This window comes from Macrobrachium rosenbergii, chromosome 3, assembly GCF_040412425.1.
Source record: "Macrobrachium rosenbergii isolate ZJJX-2024 chromosome 3, ASM4041242v1, whole genome shotgun sequence".
NCBI lineage: Eukaryota > Metazoa > Arthropoda > Malacostraca > Decapoda > Palaemonidae > Macrobrachium > Macrobrachium rosenbergii.
In genome coordinates this window covers 64,754,614-64,772,113 of record NC_089743.1, presented here as the reverse complement: position 1 = coordinate 64,772,113, position 17,500 = coordinate 64,754,614, and the positions used below count along the sequence as shown (strand labels likewise).

At 38.3% G+C, this 17,500-nt stretch overlaps 1 protein-coding gene across 8 annotated transcripts in view; it reads right to left on the bottom strand.

Moving 5' to 3' along the window:
• The window catches only part of LOC136824966 (uncharacterized), an 83,168-nt gene that overhangs the window by 13,031 nt on the left and 52,637 nt on the right, over window positions 1–17,500 (bottom strand). For 7 of the 8 annotated variants that reach the window (XR_010849196.1, XR_010849198.1, XR_010849200.1 and 4 more), the window contains 2 exons: window positions 4,853–4,921; window positions 4,606–4,688 (listed from right to left, as the gene is read on the bottom strand). Coding sequence is in view for 2 of the 8 variants with exons in the window: in XM_067080955.1 (XP_066937056.1) it covers window positions 4,606–4,688; window positions 4,853–4,921 (152 nt within the window). In the remaining 6 variants the exon portion in view is untranslated. Of the gene's footprint in view, window positions 1–4,605; window positions 4,689–4,852; window positions 4,922–7,287; window positions 7,458–17,500 lie in introns of those variants that run through there. The other variant, XR_010849201.1, reaches the window with a different exon arrangement.

Here is a 17,500-nt window from a genome sequence, read left to right as displayed (position 1 = left end):
AAGTTTGGTCATTTCTGGCCCACTAGTTCTTGAGATAGGTAATTTTAAATAGACTACCTATTCTCACGATTTTTAATTATCTCCCCCTGGAAAGGGGGCGTGGTCCCAAATGTACAAGCTTAAGTCACTTTTACAGTTTTACACAACAATGTTTCCCATTAATTAAGTTTGAAGAAATAATAAATCTGTAAAGTTAACGTTCTCCATACAAACATTTGCTACGTTCACCTGACATCATCAGTCTTTCAGAAAATTATAAACTAAAACCGATAAAGACAAACGCGCGCGCGCGCACGCACAGGGGGACCAAATGAGGGCTGATAAAAGGAAGCAACGTCGAAACTCCTGAAAAGAAAGGGTCATCGTAGCTGAAGACCTCGACCATGGTCTAAGAAAGAGGAGGTCTGTTCACAACTGACCCAAAATTCGACCAACTTCGCGCATAACGTGACGGGGTGAGCGGAGGGCTATTTAGGCTATTTACCTGTCAGCCAGGCCAAGGAATTACAGCAGAAAGGTGGTGTACATGCGATCGTGGTTTCACATTGTGTATTCACGTGTATTTTGGTCATCATCATTGTAGAACTATGCCGAATATTTGTGCACTATGGGTGCAACTCCAGTTCAGATGGAAATACTGATCTTACTTTTCATAAATTTCCTAAAAATGAAGAACTCCGAAAAAAATGGATTCATCTGTGCAAGAGAAAAGAAATTTAATGCGGATTCTTCGAGGATTTGTAGTTTGCATTTTGAATCAACTGAATATGCAAGGAACCTTAAATATGAATTACTTGGAATCTCGATACCAAAACATCTTGCGCAATTACAGATTGATGCAATACCAACAATGCATCTGCCAGCATCTGAGGACAAGTTTAGAACTTGGTATTCTTTTTAAAGTCGATGGTTCTTAATGAATCAGTTTATACTGTTAATATATTACAATGTGACAAATATTTGCTACTTAATAGTTATGTTTTCTAATGCCATTTATAACTGAATATTGCAAATGATTAGAGCCACGATTCCCTTATTTGGATTTTCGGTGGTATACAAGGGGAGTAAATGTAGTGGTATTCTATTCGAGTAAAGTTAACTGTTCATAATAAAACAGTTTATATAGCTGAATATATTTACAGTATGACATATCTTTGTCACTTAATATTTACTATGCTTACTATTACCACTGATAATCAAAATAATGTTGCAAACGGTTTGATGTCACGATTTTCACTTTAGATTTTGGGTTGTGTACAAGCAAAGAGATGTTATGTAAACAAATTTTTTATATTTTTGTACAATTAAACGTCTGAACATTCCAGCTGATTTCCTATAAAGTTAATAATCATCATCAAAGTGGTTTATAAAACTTTTTGTTTTCAAAACTTAAAATATAATTGCTAGACTAGAACTTTGGGTCGGAGAATTAAAATACCAATATTCCATATGGTGAATAATAAATTGTTGACCTAGTTCCTTTTGCAATACCTGCGCAAAGTTTCTTATTCCTTTGCCCAGTAAATAGCATAATTTAAGTTGACCACATGCCACCAATTATGGACTTTGACCCAGGGAACTGAAATACCAAAATTTCCTTTGGCGATTAAACTTTTCACCTAGTTCATCTTTTCATAGTATCTGAGTAATATTTCGTCTGTTCCTCTGTCAGTAAATAGACCATGACCTCGACCAGACGGGAGGGAATCAAGTCTTCAGAGAAAGTGCACCAGGAGGAGGAGGAGGAGGAGGAGGAGGAGGAGGAGGAGGAGGAGGAGGAGGAGGAGGAGGAGGAGGAGGAGGAGGAGGAGGAGGAGGAGGAGGAGGAGGCAACTCATTCAACTTTCATTCCAGTCGAGAGGGAAATTGTCCTGCAAAAGCACATGACAGTAACGCATACTGGAATATCGAATTTCATATCTATCCTAGGCGATATTTATATGACATCGGACCAAGCCGATAGAAAAAGAACCCCAAGGTAGTCAGCCATAAAAATGTAGATTCCAGGGCGCGCGCGCACACACACACACACAGTTCCATAAAATTATGAGGAGGAGATGACGCTTAGCACGAGTAAATAACTAATTTCTTGAGAAATCTATCGAAAAAGTCACAAAAAATAAAACAGTACAAACCAGTGAAACGAGATTTTCCCTCTAGACTAATACAACCTCTCAGGAAATAAATGTTACCTCGTCGAGGGCACCCTTACCAAGTCGAGCTATAATCGCGACTTTTGCTGGAATGACGAATGAGAGAGAGAGAGAGAGAGAGAGAGAGAGAGAGAGAGAGAGAGAGAGAGAGAGAGAGAGAGAGAGTATCTTCGTTACCAGTTTCTAGAGTTAACCTGACGAAATCTGTGTTGTCTTATTTCGAGAGAGAGAGAGAGAGAGAGAGAGAGAGAGAGAGAGAGAGAGAGAGAGAGAAAACATACAGATGAATTTCATCGAGAGTAAATTAAAGAGTGCTAGTTTCTTTAAATGAACATCACTCGATTGTATTACCTGTCTTGCTTTGAATACACCCTACGGTGATTCTTTCCCTTGGTTTAACATTCCCAGAAAATAAATGGGGTCAAGAGGCAGCAGTGTAAATATCAAAGCTTTAATCAAAAATAATCCTGCACCGACAATCTTTTTCTTATCGGGTTTAAATTGCGTGAAAAAGTAGTCGCTGCTTCTTCGGTAACTGGTGGTCCTGACCGTTGCTTCTTCGGGCAGTAAAAGCCCTGAGCAAGGTATATAGAATATACCTTGGCCCTGAGGACTAACTTGAAGAAAGTGACCAAGGAATGTGTGTGCTGTAAATGAAGTATCTCGGTAACTCTCAAACAACCTGTGTATACATATCGTTGACAATGTGAGTGTGTCTGTGTATCCCGTGAGAGAGAGAGAGAGAGAGAGAGAGAGAGAGAGAGAGAGAGAGAGAGAGATCTCCATCAATAACCCCCCGGTAGATGGCTGCCCATGACATTAACAACAAAGTGAAATCTGTCCATTTTATGCAAACAATCTTCCCCCCTCCCCATTTATAAATACATACCACTGAAAGCGTGCTTTAGTCTAAGATGCATAAGGAAACTGTTTCATGTCTGTTAATGATCTTCGCAATGATTGGTATCTGGAGTAATGACCTCATACATGAAATTTCTTCTCTTAACAAAATGAGCCAAACACAGCTTCGACCAGAATGAGAAATTTCATCTACATCGCTATTAAAAAAAACTTATTCAGCAAGTTAGGAACTTCGAGGAAAAATTAAATTGTTTCTTGTCAGAATAATACGTTTACCTAGATAAAGTTTGGAACAAAGGATGGAGAAAAATCTTTCAAAATACACGAGGAAGCCAAGAGATAGGTCCTTGGCCAACTTAGTCAACCTAAAGCGCCTGTGCAACAGGAGAGAGAGAGAGAGAGAGAGAGAGAGAGAGAGAGAGAGAGAGAGAGAGAGAGAGAGAGAGAGAGAGAGAGAGAGAGTTAGCAAAAATGTTGAAATAAGTTAGGTTATCATAAAAAGCTCGCAGTAAATGATCTAAATTTCATAAACTAGCTTCTGAACTTGTCCTCGGATATTCATGCTCTTGGCACAAACTTTCGATAATTATCTTCAAGGTTAATTAAAACCTTTAACCAAAATTAATTTCATTACGTAATCTGTGAAATGGGCGCATTGAATTCTGACAAGCATTTAGAAAGGCTCCCGTAAGTATCAAGAAATTCAAGCGCACCACTTTGTATAGAGAGAGAGAGAGAGAGAGAGAGAGAGAGAGAGAGAGAGAGAGAGAGAGAGAGAGAGAGAGAGAGAGAGAGAGGGGGGAAGGGTTACAACAGCGTATTGCGGTATCACTATTAGAATAAAGCTGGTAACGAAAAGTCCCTGAAGTATGTACCTTTAAAACTTAAGGTACTCTCAACTGGATACATACTAGATCAAACTTGCCATTTGCCTAAAAGCAGCCTAACTAACGAAAACCCAACCATCACCGATAAAAAGTTGAGTTATCATCATCTTGGTAATCATATTTTAATAGCCAAATATATTTGGTATTCAGTGAGAAATAACAATAATAGGAGAGGCTGGTCAGGACAGCCAGGCGCCAAGGGGCAGAGAAAGAGACACTGCCAAGATCCTCTGGTCAAGCCAACCTCACAAAAGCTCCCTTCTCAACAGACCATTCCTGTCTCACAGAATTCAATCATCTGATGCAAACCATGGCGCCAACCAACTGGTAACAGTACCACAAAAATCTACTTTTTTTTTTAATATTGTAAACGACAGACTAACATACAAACAAAAAAAAAAAAATCCTTGGTAAAAGTAATGAAGACAAGTCACTCCCTAAATAGTATACAGTAGATACTGTTATGTATGTCTTTTTTAACAAAATGCAGCACCAGAAGTTATGAGCTGGGACGGGGACCCACGATGTAAACTGTAACGTTATTCCTACAAAAAACTGAGAATGAGCCACCTAATTCTTACCCGTCTCCCAATGAAAAAGAGTAAAAGCATTTCATACTTATCTGTCCCAAAGAAAATTATTAACTGACATCTTAATATGCAAATGAAGGAAAAACAGTCAAAAATTGCCACAGGAACACTTACTTTGGGCAAACTTGTTGACTGGGTGCCGTAGGAACGATGGGATGCATTAGAGATGTGCAACTTTCACTATAGGCATCAGCACCCTAAAAAGAACATTCAGATTAGTAATGTGAAAAACAGACATCCAAATACACAAAAAATTGCAAACACAATACATACAAGACCGGTTTATTACAGTTGCAAATGCAAAATCAGATATTTCAGAAAATAAAAGGAAACGAATATCAGTGATAAGTGGGACACTTACGTTATTTTGACAAACATAAGACCGTAGAGGGGAGGAAAGGTCGACAGACGGGGGCTGTACTGCATTCATCTACAAAAAAAAAAAAAAAATACGTAAGAAATTAAATAAATTATGACAACTCACTCGGCAAACACAAATCCCCTAAAATACTAAACAGTAAATACACACACAATGAGCTTGGATTAAGAATTGTACGTAAAATCAAACGATCGATTTCCCAAGAGGAAAGGGTATTATTATTTATTATTATTATTATATATTATCTTATATATATATATATATATATATATATATATATAATATAAATATATATATATATATATATATATCTAAATATATATATATATCTATATATATATATATTATATATATATATATATATATATATATATATATATATGGCAATCAATAACAAAAATAAATAAGCCACAGAAATCACAGAAGCGCTCTACCATGACTAATACGGCTAGTGGTTAATTCTTAACAATTGAACATTGTTCACTTTTTACGTTTAAAGGGACGACAGCAACGCTGTTAAAAACGACGTTGAAATTATAACCACATCTGGTTATCCCACAACAGACTAAAAGCCCTTGAGAGAGAGAGAGAGAGAGAGAGAGAGAGAGAGAGAGAGAGAGAGAGAGAGAGAATCCCTGTAACGGAGACAAACACTGGGTTAACCCTCAAAGTACACACCTGAGTGCGCTTTAATATTCTCACAACAAATTCTGTTCGTCGTAGTGGTGGATTTAACCAAGTTTCATGAAGCCTTATCTAGGGACTAAGACCTGTATGGGGATTTATTTCGAGGCATAAACTGGTGTCATTACTCTTACTCGACGACTAAACCGGTCCCTCGGTCACCATGTAACAAAATACCACCGGCTAAAACAGCTTGGGGGTTATTTCATTAGTTTACTCAACACTTTGCCCAAGAAGTCGAAACTCACCCCAAACTCCTCCAACGCAACGAAAAGTCACATTGATCCCTTAATTCAACGAACGCCACATTCCACATTCATCGACTTCTAGGGCTTCTGATACTGGCGGTGAGTTAGTTTGTTGTCGGCCAACTGTTATTTGCTCCCTAACTCTACTCAATAGTAAAGGGGGACTGTGGGAATTCGGGGTTTTGGGTGGGGGAGAACACAGAAATGGACCAGACGTGTTTACGTTGGGGAGGTGCCCTCTGGAGGGGAAAAACGAGAGGGAGCCACTCGCCAACAGGAGGGAGTTAATTGCACTTCGCCGTGTTTAGTACTGACATCGGGGGGATGGAATGTTCCTTCGCTGTGTTTAGTAATGGCCTGGGGGGGGGTACCCATACGTTAACAAGTTATTGCGCTTGCCGGACGGGATATGAACCGTTCCAGACATAACTGTGCTCTGTCTTGTGAAGATCGCGTATGGAAACCCCTTGTTGGATGGACTTCAGGGTTAATTACAGGTTAATTACATTCGTGCGACAAAAATTTAAGAAATCCACAATTAGCATCCAAAAAAACTGTAGAAAAAGTAGTCAAAAGGAAATCGCCGCTGCGGGGCTACTACTTAGATCTACCAAAATTCTTCTCAATACATAACCTTCGCAAATGCTTAGTAACATAGAAAAATAATTTATCAAATTACGACTTATAAGACGAGACAGTACCGGCTCTCCCCACAAATGTTACCCATAGTATCTCTAGATACGTCTTTTAATTATGTTCGAATGGTGTTCTAGGTGATGTAGACCTCATTATAATGTTATTTCACAAAATTCATCTTCGGCTTTAACAGGGCATTTTAAGGTGTAACCTGCATAGATTAGGCTACTCGGAATACCAACTAGTTACCTACAGAAAAACGAGAGAGAAGTTGCAGAATAAGGTTAAAACTATTCAGAGAAAAAGCGAGAGCGAGAGAAATGCCAACTCGTGTACTGACTTAACTTGCGGGGGTGTGGTTGCAGTGTCGTGTTTTCACAAAAGAAATGAATGTCAAAGCACGAGATTCATGTGCACTAATGGGCATAACGTACGTATAAAGGAAAAACTAAATTGGTGTCCGCAGTACCTGATAACCAAGAGTGTATTAGGCCTCAAGTTGTCACTTTAACCAAGCTCTGCCAATCATAGACTGACTAATTTCACAGAACTGATCGATTAAATAAATTAGCCTTAAATGACAAATTTCCTGGTTTTCCCCACGGTTGAAAATTCATGCCATTAACAAGGTTTTTAAACATGTTTTCACCTTCAGTTGATTATATTTAACCCGCTGGAACCACTTAGAGCCCTAAAACATGACTGATTCTCGACAATCACTGTGCTCCAACACTGGGATTCCTACTTAAACAACTTTAAATGCCTATTCTAACTAACGTTCAGCCGGATAAATATCACCAAACATTAGCCAAAACTGGGCATCAATGCTATCACAAAAAGGGTACTCACGAAGTATTGCGGAAACGAAAGTTGTACATGGACAGCTTAAAATCTGTGTCTTCTCTTGAAAACGGGTGCGAACTTCTGGCCTCAAAACGTCGACCACGACCTTCCCTTGGCCAATCAGATACCTCCACCACACCCAACTCAGAAACCTCATCTATCGCCTTCTCTCACAGGCTGAAGCAACGAGCTCTGGCCAATGGATGGAAGGCCTTGAAAGCGATTTCCCCATTGGCTGGTGGGACTAAACCCGGCTTCCAAATGATTTTTTTAAATGATCACTTTCTACTTCAGTATCATCAAAGAAATATTCCGTAAACTGATAGTTATGGAGTGAGAATTAGTTAATAACCTGATTAATATAGCAAAAGAAAGTAATAATTTGAAAACAGTCCTTTAAAAGGAGCAAAATGCAGGAGATGAAATAGCCTAGAACTCGACTATACGTTGGATAACGAGCTGGCAGTCATTGTGAGTAAACTGCCTCGATCTGGGAACAGCCATTTATTATTTTTGGTGGGATGGGAATAAAAATAAATTAATTTCCATGGATGATTACTTTTACTAGGAAAGCTGGTATTTAGTCTACCAAATCATAATAGTAATGACCATAACATCCAGACTATGAAAACCTAAAAAATTATTTTCATAAAGAATACAGACGTTGCATAAACATTACTGGGGAGAATTAATCTTGAAAAATCTACTTTTCCTCGTAACAAATTATGCCATGTTTAAAGAAGGTAGTACATCACTAGTGACATCCAGTTGAACTGAATACAGAATTTAGGCCAAAGGACAAATACTGGGACCTGTGAGGTCGTTCAGCGCTGAACAGAAGTTGACAGTACAAGGTTTGAAAGGTGTAACAGGAGGAAAACTTCGCAGTTGCATTATAAATCAACTGTTAGGATAGGGTGGAAAGTACGATGGAAGAAAGAGAATATGAAAGGAGGTACAGTACGCACGGTGCAAAGAACCTTAAGTAGTGCCCCCACTGCACCGCATTTGGTGCACTGACGGCACTACCCCACTACGGAGGGTGACATCAAGTGACAGTCAAAACAACTAAAAAATTAAACTGTTAAAAGTAACTGAAAACTTTCTTGGCTACGCGAAAGATGGTGACTTTTATCTTGTTATTAATGCGATCTCTGGGAGAAATTCTAGTCATCCTTAGACGCTCAAAGGCTACGTAACTATTGGTCTAACATCTATTGTGATAAACACAAACCGAATTAAGCCAAAACTGTCATATCTAAAATCTGAACGAAAATGCCTATTGTTCCTGTTTTCAATAGTCAAATTCTTCTCTGTAAATCTCTCTTTCATCTCAATATATTAAGAGTAGTCATATTCATGAATAAATACGACATTTTTTGCTGTAAAAATTCCAAATATTCGAGGGGATTGGTCCACTGATCTCTCTGTGGCTGGTTGGTTTAGATGAAACTAGCCTTATGCCAGCACTGCCGTTGCACAGTGGCGGTCTGCAGGAGTGGGAAGGCATTCCAACAACGAATGTGACTGATAAAATTCAGGAAGATTAATGCTACATTCACCTCATTCATGGGCGTCATCTGCGGGGGGAACATATCCCCGCCCCACTTTTTATTCAGGAAGGGACAACATATCGATTGGTGGCGCCCCCACCTTTTTTTCCCTCCAAGTTTTATATAACAGATGCTGAAAATGAGGCTATTAATAATATTATAAAATACATACTCAACACAAACAAGTATAAAAGATTAAAATAATAATGAAATAGATTATGTCATTTTTCATTACGTTCATTATTGTTCATTTAAATTTTGACTGACGTGTCCCATTGTTTGCATACGAAGTCGGCAAACGCCAACATTTGCAGCAGCTGCCTGTGAGTTTATTATTTTTCCTGCATCTAAGCCTTTGATTTTCCTATTAGACATTACTTTTCTACAAATATATTATGTTTTAAAGTTAAAACAAGCAAAATGGTAGACCTGAAAATTGAATGGCTCAGTTTGGAAGCTATAATTATGGTAATTATAGGCCATAAGGGATACATTGCTGGTCAAGCTTCTTCAGCATATAAAACATTCACCATAATTTCGAATTTTCGAGCAGGAGCTACCTTGCTCTTCAAGGTTCAAAAGTCACAGTTAATGGAATGCCTGCTGCTGCCAAAGTAGCTGCAGAAAATCTCAAATCCCTTCCTTCAGAAAACAAGTTTAAGGAAATTTTTGAAGTTGTGCAAGAGAAAATTCCAAAGAGGCTTGATGATGGTTCTCAGGAATATACTCCCAGTTGTGCAGAGGAGTATTACAGAGCAGAGTTCTTTAAAGTTATTGACAGTGCCTCAGAGTATTTAAATGAGTATTTCACTTCATCTGATCTCACAATGTACAGTTACCTTCTCCATGAATTATGCATATGGTACGAACTTGTACACACTTGAAATATTCGACTTCAGTGAAATGCTCTTAACTGGGTTATTCAAAGAGAAGTCAGTCCAGAAATATCCAGAACTTTCTGATTCCTTAAAGCAAGAAATTTATTTCTTCCACGTAATCAGTTCAATGGTGCATCTGCTGAGGACTACCAAAAGGCATTTGCAAATATGGTGCCGGAAGTTCGAAGAATGTTCCCAAAGGTTGAACGTTTGCTGAGACTTCTTTTGGTCTCTCCAGCAATTCCACGTGAGGCTGAACAGTAATTCAGTGCGCTTAGGTGCATGAAAATTTGGCTGCATTCCACCATGACCCAAAAACGGTTTTATCATCTTATGATCTGTTGTGAAGCTTCAAGAAAAGTCAGAAGTGAAAGACTGATTCTTTATTATTCTCGACAGGTGTTTATAAAACAAAAAGCAGACGGAAAGGTAGCGGGCGACCCGAGACCCCCTGCGGCGTCCATACAGGATTTGTGTTTTCTAGCAAGCATAAAAATACGTACAACATTTGTTACATGACATATAAAAGGTAGATATACATGTTGGCAGAAAGGCCGTACAATGATGCATAAGATGAGGTACACAAAGAATCTGAAATAAAGACAGGTAAAGCACATGAAGTGATTAATGTACGTCTGAAAAGGAGAAACCCAAGGAAAGAGAGGCGCGATTTGTCACCCTTACAAATACTCCCCCTGCAAAAAAACAATAATTAGATGAGCAATTATTGGATGAATCAACATTAATCATGGTGCTGAGGCAGCCAGAGCGGGACCCTGCTTCTGGAGAACTGTGGGCCCAGGGTGGAGCTGACACCTGGGAATGGCTGGATGCGTTTTCTGGGCCGTCCCAGGCCCCACTTTGGTGGGGAAGTGGGTGTGCCTTCAGGGAGGTATTGCGGGGGAACTCTGGGGCACCTGCCTACTTCTCAAATTTCACTGTCTAACAGGAATGCGGGTTTCAGTCTGTCGATGGTGATCCAGTCCTCCTGCCTGTGGATATCAAGGAGGAATGCTTTGCTGGCCCGCCTGATGACTCGGTAGGGCCCCCTGTAGGGCCTGGTTAAGGGCAGGCGGCGAGCGTCCACCCTGACGAAGACGTAGGCGCAGGAGTGTCAGGCGGGTGGGCTGTAGGTGACGGTTCTGTCAGTGAAGGTCTTGTGGCAGGGCGCGAACCTTTGTGCAAGTTCCCTCAACCTCAGGAGGGGGAAGAACTCTCCGGGTACGGCCAGTGTTCCCCTGTAGACTTTCTCAGCTATCGGTGCGGTGCGGAGACCCAGCAGGACCCAGGGCAGCTGATCCTTCCACTTCTCGTTGGTGCAGTGTGCCATGAGAGCTGCTTTAAGAGAGCGGTGAGCCCTCTCGACCACGCCGTTTGCTGTGGGGTTGCATGCCGTTGTGCTGTGTAGAGATGTACCCATCAGGAGTGCCAAGGAGACCCAAAGCTCTGACAGGAAGGCAGATCCCCTGTCTGCAGTGATGCTGTCTGGCACTCCGAAGTGGCTTATCCAACTGGAGAGGAGGGCCTCTACGCATGATGTAGTTGATGCCTCATCCATGGGGGTTGCTTCAGGGCAGCGGGTGGAGTGGTCTATGATCATCAAGAGGTATCTGGCTCCCCCCGACTGCGGAAGGGGCCCGACTATGTCAATGCGGATGTGGCCGAATCGCCAACAAGGCTGAGGAAAATCGCCGATCTCAGATTCAGCGTGCCAGGATGTTTTGCTCGTCTGGCATGGGATGCAGTTCCTTGCCCACTGGCGGACGTCCTTGTTGATGCCATGCCAGACAAACTTATCAGCCATGAGGCGTGCCATTGTGCGCCCCAATGGATGGGAGAGGCCGTGGATGATGTCGAACACTTGTTTCCTCCTCGATGCAGGCACCAGGGGACGTGGGCGGCCTGTGCTGGTGTCGCAGAGTTGTGTCTGAGTTTGCTAAGGGCATGTCTTCCCATTTGAGAGCCGTCACTGCTGTCGTGCAGTCCGCCGTCTCCGGATCCACTGCTTGTTCCCTCGCGAGGTCTTCGTAGTCGATGCCAAGGTGAAGGGAATTGATATCTATTCTTGACAAAGTGTCAGCCACTGGGTTTTTTTTTGCCAGGGACGTAGTTGATGGTGCAACCGAACTCGGAGATGGCGGTCAGGTGCCACTGTTGCCTTGCGGACCAGGCGTCCCCGTTTTGCAAGTGCGTGAACCAAGGGTTTGTGGTCTGTAAGGATTGTGAATTTGGTTCCCTCCAGCAGGTACTTGAAGTGCCTCACAGCCTGGTAGATAGCCAGCAGCTCTCTGTCGAAGGCGCTGTAGCGGGTCTCGGCTGGCGACGTCTTGAGACCAGAAGTTCATACCTGTCTTCAAGAAAAGACAGTTTTTAAGCTTCCATGTGCAACTTTCGTTTCCGCAATACTTCGTGAGTACCCTTCTTGTGATAGCATTTATGTCCAGTTTTGGCTAATATTTAGTGGTATTTATCCGGCTGAACGTTGGTTAGAATAGGCATTTAAAGTTGTTTAAGTAGGAATCCCAGTGTTGGAGCACAGTGAGTGTCGAGAATCAGTCATGTTTTAGGGCTCAAAGTGGTTCCAGCAGATTAAATGTAATCAATAATCAACTGAAGGTGAAAACATGTTTAAAAACCTTGTTAATGGCATGAATTTTCAATCGTGGGAAAAACCAGGAAATTTGTCATTTAAGGCTAATTTATTTAATCGATCAGTTCTGTGAAATTAGTCAGTCCGTGATTGGCAGAGCTTGGTTAAAGTGACAACTTGAGGCCTAATACACTCTTGGTTATCAGGTACTTTGTACATCAATTTAGTTTTTCCTTTATACGTACGTTTATGCCCATTAGTGCACATGAATCACGCGCTTTGACATTCATTTCTTTTGTGAAAACACGACACTGCAACCACACCTGCAAGTTAAGTCAGTACATGAGTTGGCATTTCTCTCGCTCTCACTTTTTCCTCTGAATAGTTTTAACTTCATTCTGCAACTTCTCTCCCGTTTTTCTGTAGGTAACCAGTTGGTATTCCGAGTAGCCTAATCTATACAGGTGTCACCTTAAAATGCCCTGTTAGTGCCGAAGATGAATTTTGTGAAATAACATTATAATGAGGTCTACATCACCTAGAACACCATTCGAACATAATTAAAAGATGTATCTAGAGATACTATGGGTAACATTTGTGGGGAGAGCCGGTACTGTCTCGTCTTGTAAGTCGTAATTTGATAAATTATTTTTCTATGTTACTAAGCATTTGCGAAGGTTATGTATTGAGAAGAAATTTGGTAGATCTAAGTAGTAGCTCCGCGGCGGCGATTTCCTTCTGACTTGACTTTTTCTACAGTTTTTGAATGCTAATTATGGATTTATCTTCAATTTTTGTCGCACGAATGTAATTAACCTGTACAGGCAGTCCTCGGTTATCGACGGGGTTCTGTTCTGAGAATGTAATAACCGAAAATCGCCGCTAACCGAAAATCGGCGATTTTCGCGCTTTTTCTGGGAATTTCTGGGCTTATCGGCGCCGAAGCGCCGATTTTCGGTTACCGGCGCCTCTGTTAGGTATGTATTGTAGCCAATACCCAATTACCGGCGCCGATAAGAGGAAATCGGCGATTTTCGTTGCTAAACAAGCGTTGTAAAACCGGATCGCCATTAACCAAGCCCGCCATTAACCGGGGACTGCCTGTAATTAACCGTGAAGTCCATCCAACAAGGGGTTTCCATATGCGATCTTCACAAGACAGAGCACAGTTACGTCTATGCTATTTGGAACGGTTCATATCGCATCCGGCAAGTGCAACAACTTGTTAATGTATTGGTGCCCCCCCAGGCCAGTACTAAACATGGCGAAGGGACATTCCATCCCCCTGATGTCAGTACTAAACATGGCGAAATGCATTCAACTCCCTCCTGTTGGCGAATGACTCCCTCTCGTTTTTCCCCTCCACAGGGCACCTCCCCAATGTAAACATGTCCGCTCCATTTCTGTGTTCTCCCCCACCCAAAACCCCGAATTCCCACAGTCCCCCTTTACTGTTGAGTAGAGTTAGGGGGCAAATAACAGTTGGCTGACAACAAACAAACTCACCGCCATATCAGAAGCCCTAAAAGTGTAGAAAAAACCAGTTTCCAAATAAAAACAGGCGTAGAGCTATTACTTAGAATTACCAATAACCGAAAATGCAAATCCCGTTAACAAATGAATGTCCTGTGTATGAGTTTACCTTTACAAGATAAGGATCGAGTGTGAAAAGGGACTGATAGCAGACAGAGCAGGGAGCAATATACTCGGTGTTCCAGAGAGAATGAGAGAGCAAAATTTATATATTTATACATGTATGCGGTCTACTGAGCCCATGTCCAGCCCGAGTCACACTATGAGGAGACATTTTTGAAAGTTTGTTTTGTGGTTGTATTATTTTGTGAATTACACGTAATCACTGCAGTGAAGAATACAGTATATCCACTTCAATGGAAAGTCACCATCACACTAATAAAGCTATTAAGCCTCTCTCTCTCTCTCTCTCTCTCTCTCTCTCTCTCTCTCTCTCTCTCTAATATATATATATATATATATATATATATATATATATATATATATATATATATGTGTGTGTGTGTGTGTGTGTGTGTGTGTGTGTGTGTGTGTGTGTATGAGTAAATATATATAGTGTGTATGTGAATGTAATTCTCGTATGACAATAAATGGATATACATTTACCAAAATTTCGACTTTTTATTATAGTCACCTTTAGGATACTGAACAGATAACAATAAAACAAGTTAACAACCAACTTAAGCATGCATAAAACACTCTTCAAAACAAATTCTTGGTGGAATATGCAGTAACTATAATAGGAATGTAAAAAATATTTAAAAATATTTAACAGATTTTAAATCCTTAAGAATAGAACTTTCAGTAATTCGTCAGCCTTAAAAAGACTGTCATTTTAGTTCATATTTCTAAAACAATTAATAAGTTGCCATTCAATTAATTATCGTGTATTGATGAACTTAAAAAAATACACTTTATGTGAAAGCTAGTCGACGGACTGGTCAAAATTCTTATGTAACAAAGGATGATACTGGAATTCGTTTGCAACGCGTACATTACATTTTTATTCTACCACTCTTGCAGTTCTTTACCAGATTGTCCAGTGTTGTATACCATTCCTCGATATATAAATTATTACTAAAAATTTGTTTTCAGACTTTTTTGTTTTTACAGTTGTTAAATTCATGACGTTATGGCAAAAGTTCTTTATCATTCAATTTTTTTTACTTACAAAAAACAGTAGCAAGTCATCGAGTGGCACTTTCGTAAATAGGGAATTAACATAAAAACTAATTAACTTGCAACTTGCATCTTTCCCTCTCAGCTTAGTCGTAGGACCTTCCATGTTTTAAATGTAATATAAAACTTAGACCAAAAGCACTGGGACCTAGGAGGTCATTCAGCGCTGAAAGGGAAATTTCGAGTAAAAAGCTCTTTAAAAGTGTAACACGAGGAAAACCTCGCAGTTGCACTATGAGACAATTGTTAGGAGAGGGAGGAGAGCTTTTATTGTGCCTTACAAATAAGGAAAAGCGGTATTAACAGCAAAGAGCTTCACATGTAGCTTTTGGTTATATTTAAACAATGGTTTTACAGCACTATTAGAGTGCTTATTAACTTTATCAGTAGGATCCCTATTTTTTCCATAAATAACATCATCGGTATAAAGTTCACTGGTCTTTTCACTGTATGAATTATCCAAAATAACACAGTTTTAGTTAAATGAATACCTTGTAAACTTTCAAATACTATTTGGACTCTTTCAGGCATTGTATGTTTTGATCTAAAATTACATGCAGCATATGTACACAGCCCTTTGCAATCAACATGCTATCAAAGTCTAATAATATATATATATATATATATATATATATATATATATATATATATATATATATATATATATATATGCATATATATATATATATATATATATATATATATATATATATATATATATATATGTATATATATACATATATATATATATATATATATACATACATACATACATATATATATATATATATATATATATATATATATGTCTATATATAGATATACATATACATACACATATATATATATTTATATATATATATATATATATATATATATATATATATATATATATATATATATATATATGTATGTATATATATCTATACACATACTTATATATCTATATACATATATTTTCCAGTATGTATCTTAGAGCTCTCAAAATTTGTAGGCCTGAATTTCTGGAAGAGGAGTTTAAAATTATTGATAAAATAGGAGATTATGTTACCCTCAATATTTTTTAGAACTTTGTAAAAATAAAGCAAAAAGGACATTACAATAAAACCAGTGTTAGCAAAGAACTTAAGAATATTCTGTTTACCATTTCATCCTAATTTCATTCCTGCAGTGTCCATTTTAAAAACTATTGATATTAGCTTAGTATTTAAATATAATACTATTTTGAGAAATAAACTAATTAAGAATAGCCCGCACAATTCAAATAATATTTTAAACAGTATTCCATGCACAGAATGTAATAAGATTTATATTGGTCAAACATCAAAAGGACTAAAAGTAAGAAGCTCCCAACACAAATACGCCATTTCAAGAGGCTTATCAAATAATGGCATTGTGGATCATTGGCTTAAGACAGGCCATAGGATTAACTGGGATAAGTCATCGATAATCTACAAAGTCAATAACCATCGAAAAAGGAATATGCTGGAGACTGTGTTTATTGAAGCCACAAGCACCAGGAATGTTAATCTCCACCCTGGATTATCCCTTGATCCTTTGTCCCTGTCTTTTTTGTTTAAAGAACATGCTGCCCAGAATAATAAACTGTAACCCCAGCCCCCTTCTGTTTTTGTATGTAAAGCTCTGTCAAACTCTTCTGCATTCATTGTGAACTTGAAAATGTAGAATAAACTATGAAAGCACTTGTTCAAAGTCCCAGTTTTCACTCATCCTCTTACATGGATTTTGTGATTATATATATATATATATATATATATATATATATATATATATATATATATATATATATATATATATATATATATATATATATATATATATATATATATATATATATATATATATATATATATATATATATATATATATATATATATTTTATATATATATATAATATATATATATATATATATATATATATATATATATATATATATATATATATATATATATATATATATATATATATATATATATATATATTATATAATATCCATATATAGGATGATGAAAATATATATATATATATATATATATATATATATCACAATAATAAGATTTGACAGAGCTTACATACAAAACATATAGTTAGTTATATTATGGGCAGCATGTTCTTAAAACAAAAAGACAGGGACAAAGGATCAAGGGATAGTCTACTCGAACTTATTTGAGGTTAGGTTCCAGAACCCCTTGCGCAGGGTGAATTTTCACGTAAGTTTGGCATGGTCTCTAAAAATGCTAATAAATGCTTATTTCTAAAGTTTAAACACTAAATATGACCCTAATCATGCTCCCAAATTATTAAGTTAACTTTTAAATGAATTTAAAGTTATTGTAATTTCATTTAAAAGTTAGCTTAATACATTACCCTTAAAAAAGAGAAATAAATGGTTGACATAAAAACTGAGAGTTGGAAGAGAATTTCTCTCTCTCTCTCTCTCTCTCTCCTTCCAACCGATCTATTT